This window comes from Engraulis encrasicolus, unplaced genomic scaffold, assembly GCF_034702125.1.
Source record: "Engraulis encrasicolus isolate BLACKSEA-1 unplaced genomic scaffold, IST_EnEncr_1.0 scaffold_527_np1212, whole genome shotgun sequence".
Classification (NCBI taxonomy): Eukaryota; Metazoa; Chordata; class Actinopteri; order Clupeiformes; family Engraulidae; genus Engraulis; species Engraulis encrasicolus.
Genome location: NW_026945838.1, coordinates 7,719 through 15,000, shown reverse-complemented (window position 1 = coordinate 15,000; position 7,282 = coordinate 7,719). Strand labels below are relative to the sequence as shown.

Sequence of the window (7,282 nt, the reverse complement as noted above, 5' to 3'; positions counted from 1 at the left end):
CGACTGGGGTCATTTATGACCCCGGGCACATATTTTCATACACCATTTCTGCAATTTTCATCAGAAAAACTTGTCCTTCTAGGAGTTTGTCAATACATATGTTGTGCATGTTGTGCATGATTTTGGTGAGATTTGGACCATCTATATGGGAATTATAATCAAAACACCTCTGGGGTCATTTATGACCCCGAGAGGATCCATGAGATACTCAACATTATAATGTCCATTGTTGTTGTAATTTTCAAACTCTGGTTTTTGTATTTTGTGTCTTGGGGCAGGCCATGGTCAGCAGACCTAAAATATTCATAATATAAACATTCATAGTATTAAAATATAATATATTATATAAATAAATAGGGCACCCCTGCGATAGCCAACAAAACATATTGTGAGGGCACCCAGGTAGCATTTCCTCTGTTATTGCTCCATATTTGTTGATATCATGGCACAGTGGTCCTAGACACATGATGAGAATATGAAATGGAAGTCATCCTGATGAACAAAGAGGGAAGAAACAAGTAATCAGTGTAGAAATCAATGGCGTTTTTAAAATTGTCCTTATTATATGGCTATACAAAGGCTGAAGCATCAGTTGAATCATTTCTTTGCTCTAATACATATGGAAGACACCTTTTCACAGCTACAATGTCCAGAAAAAGTTTCAGAGAAATTTTGAGTGTGCATAAGGTTATATGTTTGAGACATGGTTTTGTCTATGTAAATTGCCATATTCTCTGATCTTGTGATTTCATGAACCCAGAAATGTTGAGTACCCTAAAGTTTTATTGCAGAAATATCATCTATGGGCCTAATGAATAGAATTTATCTTGGTTTCCCAAATTTTCACTTTGAGAAATTTCCATAATTAGCATAAATATACTGTATTATTATGGTAAGACTACTACAAGTGAATAGGCTAAAAAATGTAAATGATAGATATCACCATGAAACTTTCTCAGTTGATTACTGATGATGAGAGAAGAAAAATAATGTATTGGATGTTTTTTGGATTTTGATGTTTACATATGCAAATGAAGGCATACATCATACTTAGCATATCCGTATGTAAGTTTGACTAATTTTTAGCAAAACAATAAAATGTTCAAATTCACATTTTTTGCTTTAGATGAGGGACAAGTATGTGTGAGATGTAAATAAATTTGAATGAACCCCAAAAATAATTTATATAGTGGTATTTCTATATAAACTCCTTGGGGTCATAAATGACCCCGCTCGGTCAGATTAGTCGCAAAAACAGGCCGGTCGCTTGAGGGTTAAGTAAGTTACAATGCCTGATTTTATACACGCCGAAGTCAGGCTATTGCACGCAGCCTTCTTCCTTTTAAATTGGCTACCTCTGAAACAGCGCCTTCACCTCGCATCATGAAATGTATTTCCCGCGTTCCCCTTCCCGCGTTCCCTTTCCAATTCTTTCAACCAATGAATGCACATGAATGGGTCTGTTCATACTAATTAGAATATTCATATAGAATATTTAAGGGAGGAGGCAAGGCGGAGACTTGTGCTCGTGCATGTGCTCAAGATTTCATGGCAAAACCTGGTTACGCACTTATTGATACATCCGGATTTTTTTGTCTGTAAGTAACATTCAAGATTTTTGCGCCCGTGCTTTCTTGGTAGGAAATCCACACACTTCTTTGTACATGAGGCCCCAGGGCAGCATCTCCTGTGAAACAGACAGGTAAAGACATCAGGGCAGCATCTCCTGTGAAACAGACAGCTAAAGACATGAGGGCAGCATCTCCTGTGAAACAGACAGGTAAAGACATCACGGCAGCATTTCCTGCGAAACAGACAGGTAAAGACATCAGGGCAGCATTGTTACAGCCCTAGTAGCATCCAAACTAAAACACACATCTTACACCCAAGTACAGGTCTCTTGCAACCTGGTGACATTTCAACTAAAATACACCTTACACATAGACACACAGATACAGGTCTGTGGCAGCTATGCCATTTTGGTTAGGGAGGTCTACTTAGGATCAGAGGGTTGCAGGTTCGAATCCCACCCTCACCCATGGCCTTAAAGAAAGGCACCTAACCCCCATGGCCGTAGACTAGCCACATATGAGGTAAGGGAGGTCATATACTGTATACAGCCGTCCCACTCTGGTCGGACCATGCCTGCAGCTCGCCTAGGGGTCGCTGTCAAAAGAGCACAGCCCCAAATGGAGCCTGCACGCCTCTGTTGGCGCCCCAATAGTGCAGTACCACCCGGGAAGTGGTGACTCTTACTTAGATGATCTCTCCACAGAGCAGGAGGAGGGAGCCAATCAGAGACCGTATTAGACGACAAACCCAGAAAACCCTCTCGTTTCTCCACAAGCCACATTGCTAGCTTGCAAAAACGGCTTGAAACTACGGAGGCCCAGAGGGGACGTGGAGGAGGAAAACATTTTTGAGGAAACGTATGCACTGGAGACTAACACTTTTGCGAGATAACGCAAATCTTTTGCGAGATAACGCAAACTATTTGCGAGAAAACGCAAACCTTTTGCGATATAACGCAAATATTTTGCGAGATAACGCAAATTAAAACTTATATGTGCATGGTTCACCACTTTGATTTGCAGCACACTTTTTGGTCACCGGGGGGCAGTCTGAACCAACACGTGTACGGCTTTGACACGCCACAGTTGTAGGGGTATTATAGCCTGGGAACTCCCATACTGCCTTTAGTTCTACACAATCGTTTCGATCTGAAAAACACTTGTGATTAGGTCTGGTGTTAACGAGGCAAGTAGGGGTAGGCTATTCAATTCAACCACCACTGTTGTTGGATAACAGCGAGAGCGATGCTGACAGTCAAAACCATTAGGCTACTACCGCTGGAAGGACGTGCAAGGATACCGTTAGGCCTATTTTATAGATTGTTTTATGTTAAATAAACAACAGATTTTGAGAGACACCGTAGCACCTTGCTTTGCGAACGGACACAAGGGGAAATATAGGATTTGTTCAGTGGTGTAGTCTACGTAGAACGCGGGTAGCCTATACGGAGTAGGCTATACCCACTTCTAAATTTTAGAGATTTCAGTATACCCACTTTAAATGGATTGATCCATTGTTTTGAATAGCACAAATAAATACAGTATACCCACTTAAAAAAATGCTCAAATACAGTATACCCACCAGAAAAAAGTAGACTACACCACTGGATTTGTTGGACGACACGTGTCTGCAATGCAGAAGCTCTTATGACAAAATTAAGGAAGGCAGACGGGACAACTGTTTATTTTCAAAGATGATGAAGCATGAAAATCATTTAGTCATATCAAGACCCACATGTAAATTATGTAGGAATAATTTTAACATAGGCTATCACTGCTTAGCCATGCAGAGAGCTTAGACCTGTAACAACTCCGACATTTGGAACTATCCAACGTGGGCATTGGTTAATAATTTTCTCGGTCAGACGTGGATTGTTTGTTAACGCATGACATGATGGCAGATCACGGAACTTCACGCAGTAGCTCAATGAATAGAAAGTGACATATTTCCTTCCTGTGGTAGAAAATTCCTCCTGTTTTACATGACATCGGGTCTTAGGTAAATGGAGGAAATCAAATAGTTATTTGCTTTTAATTGTGAACCAGTTTTACAGTGATGGCTTTTAGCGAACACAAATTACTTTTGGATGTAACTCGTACCGCCGCGTGCCCCATGGTGCCATGGTTTCCGACCCTGTAGCACTGAGAGATATCGCTGAAATCTAACGCAGAGCTCACAGAGATGACTAACAACTGTCAAAAATTCATGGAGAAGTGTCAAGTTTGGCAGAAGGGCGATAGCGCACTGGCATTGATGATCTGGCTTTGTTGTAAGCACGTATGTATGTCACCCTAACCAGACTGGCATCATGTAAAGGCGTATGCATGTCACACCAGACTGGCATCATATAAAGGCGTATATATCTCACGCCAGACTGGCATCATGTGAAGATGTATGTATCTCACGCCAGACTGGCATCATGTAAAGGCGTATGTATCTCACACCAGACTGGCATCATATAAAGGCGTATATATCTCACGCCAGACTGGCATCATGTGAAGATGTATGTATCTCACGCCAGACTGGCATCATGTAAAGGCGTATGTATCTCACGCCAGACTGGCATCATGTAAAGACGTATGTATCTCACGCCAGACTGGCATCATGTAAAGACACGCCAGACTGGCATCATGTAAAGGCGTATGTATCTCACGCCAGACTGGCAACATGTAAAGGCGTAAGTATCTCACACCAGATTGGCATCATGTAAAGAGGTATGTATCTCACACCAGACTGGAATCATATAAAGGCGTATGTATCTCATGCCAGACTGGCATCATGTAAAGGCGTATGTATCTCACGCCAGACTGGCATCATGTAAAGGCGTATGTATCTCACGCCAGACTGGCATCATGTAAAGCGTATGTATCCAGACTGGCATCATGTAAAGGCGCACGTATCTCACACCAGACTGGCATCATGTAAAGACGTATGTATCTCACGCCAGACTGGCATCATGTGAAGGCGTAGGTATCTCACGCCAGACTGGCATCATGTAAAGACGTACTGTATGTACAGTATCTCACACCAGTGCATTCCACATTGAGGTCCGGTGCCTTTGCAAGTTAAGTCGTGGTCCTCAACGCAGTGGAAAAGCACTTTTGTTACGTGATGAGGCGAATTTCTGTTGCCTCGGCTAGTTTCTGTTGCTTACGCAGAAATGCTCCGCTGTGACCGGACCAAAACCATGCCTAACCCTGACCTGTCAGTACAGCCGTGTTTCTGCTGCTTCACTACTGCCAAGAACAGTGAAACAAGCAAGGGGAATGGCGAATTTGTTTGTGAAATTAAGCCCAGAAAATAGCCATCCCTACACCTAACCATCACAGGGCTTTGTGGAGACAGTTCAAATTGTAGTGTCATGATCTTACTTAATTTTATGATGCCATGTTGGGGACAGTGTGTGTGTGTGTGTGTGTGTGTGTGTGTGTGTGTGTGTGTGTGTGTGTGTGTGTGTGTGTGTGTGTGTGTGAGTGAGTGTGTGTGTGTGTGTGTGTATTTATTAGATGGAGACTCACACTGTATACTCTCGATGGTCTGAATATTAGTCACTGCAACAAGAAAAACAACAACATATCAAATGGTCATGTCCCCCCTTAAACAGCAAATCTGAAATGCCAACGGTGGAAATGTCTCATTTTGTCAAACCTGCTGCAGATATCTTGACTATTTCCTGCTTGAAGACTGGATCTAATTTCTCCTCCAGTGCAGACAGAGATTTCTTCAGTGGCTCCAAGGAGAAGCTTTGGCTGAAAGTCACGCTGGATGAAGTTGTGCTGTAAGGCCTCCCAGTGATGGACACAATGTTCTGCACAGAGGAACACACACACTAGGGTGAGGTAGTCCTACTGACATGAGCCCTGTTTTGAACTCTCTAGAAAGTTATGTTGTCTACCTTGAGGAAATGGATGGGATCCTGTGTCAGTGAAAGCTGCTTCATCTCAGCATCTGTCCTCTTCAGCTCAGCAATCTCCTGCTCCAGTCGCTTCAGGAGTCCTTCAGCTCGACTCACCTCAGCCTTCTCCTGAGCTCTGATCATCTCTGTCACCTCAGAGCGCCTTCTCTCAATGGAGCTGATCATCTCTGTAAACATCCTCTCACTCTCCTCCACTGCTGTCTGTGCACCAGACTGATGGGGGGGAGAGAGAGAGAGAGAGAGAGAGAGAGAGAGAGAGAGAGAGAGAGAGAGAGAGAGAGAGAGAGAGAGAGAGAGAGAGAGAGAGAGAGAGAGAGAGAGATCACTACTATTATGTAAGGAGGTCACTAATAAAATTGCGATTAAATCCTGGCAAGCAATTTAGCAGCCCAGGTAAGTATGTGGCTGTGAACGTTAGTTCCAGATGGCAAACAGCATTAGAGCCATGCTCGTGTCAGAGCTCATCATAACTTAACTACCTTGCTACATACTCAGAAAACTGGTGCAGATTGTCTTCTCCTCTGGTCAGTTCTCACCTTGAGAGTCTCCACAGCCTTCCTCAGCTCCTGCAGCTCCTTCTCCTTCAACTGGATTATCTGCTGGCATCTCCTCTGGCTGTTACCCAAACCATCCTGGAACATCAGGAACCAAAACAACACATTTTAGGGTGCTATAGGGTGCATTGTAGAGTGAGGTGAAATTGTTTGGCACAAATTCCTCACTAGCAGCTGATGCAGCATGACCTCAGATTGACATTAAACACGCGACAGACTGGCAGAACCTGTAAGACAGGTAGGAATTAGGCTACACTGAAGTTCGTCTGTCAATGTTTAACAGAATGTCAGACATTGAACCATTTTATCTAATAAACTCTCTCTCGGTTAAAACCAAAGGTGCCTGTCAAAGATAATTCATTCCTTATTCAAGTGCATTTTGTTAACTTATGATTGTTGATGACGAGTTATATGCTGATTATATGGCATCTGCATAAACTATAAAAATAACAGCCAAGCATGCTTGTATTTCTATGTCTTACCTTTTTATGACTCCACTCTGCTGTAGCCGCAATCATGTCGTGGCCTTTATGATTATCCACCATACACAGGTAGCAGATGCAGCTCTGGTCAGTGCGACAGAATATTTCTAAAACCTTCTTATGACGGGGGCAGATCCTCTCCTGTAGGTGGCCTGTGGCATCGACCATGGTGTGATTTCTACCTGGGATAGCTTCATCATGAACTTTTATATGAGCGCCACAGTAAGATACCAAACACTCCAGACAGGACTTGACAGCTTTGAGTTTTCTCCCGGTGCAGACGTCGCACGCCACATCTCCAGGTTCGGCATAACAGCGAGCAGGAGCTGCGGTTTGGATGCTGGTCTTCCTGAACTTCTCCACCATTTCAGCAATCAGAGGGTTTTTGCGGAGGACAGGCCTGGAGTCGAAGGTGTCTTTGCACAGGGGGCAGCTGTATTCTCCTTTACTATCCTCCTGATCCCAGCAGCCCTTAATGCACTTCATACAGAAATTATGTCCACATGGAATAGTCACTGGATCCCTCAACAGCTCATGACAGACTGGACAAGTGAAGGACTCCTCCTGGGAAGACATTGACGTTGACGCCATTTTGTTGCTCTTCCAAACTCCAAGTGCACACTCGGAGAAGCAGCAGCAGAGTGACAGCTGACTTCCTCAGAACACTAAGGAGGAGCCCAGGGAGGGAGGGGTTGGGGATTAGCCAATCAGAAACATTCTTATCAGGCAGGGGGAAGGTGGGACCAGGTGAGGATGTG

General features: G+C 43.6%; 1 protein-coding gene across 1 annotated transcript in view; it reads right to left on the bottom strand.

Moving 5' to 3' along the window:
- The window catches only part of LOC134444359 (tripartite motif-containing protein 16-like), a 10,453-nt gene extending 3,401 nt beyond the window's left edge, over positions 1 to 7,052 (bottom strand). The window contains exons 1-4 of the mRNA XM_063193697.1: positions 6,525 to 7,052; positions 6,025 to 6,120; positions 5,468 to 5,701; positions 5,225 to 5,380 (exon numbers count right to left, since the gene is read on the bottom strand). Coding sequence (XP_063049767.1) covers positions 5,225 to 5,380; positions 5,468 to 5,701; positions 6,025 to 6,120; positions 6,525 to 7,010 — 972 coding nt within the window. The 5' untranslated portion in view covers positions 7,011 to 7,052. The remainder of the gene's footprint in view (positions 1 to 5,224; positions 5,381 to 5,467; positions 5,702 to 6,024; positions 6,121 to 6,524) is intronic.
- Between the last annotated feature and the right edge of the window lie 230 nt (positions 7,053 to 7,282).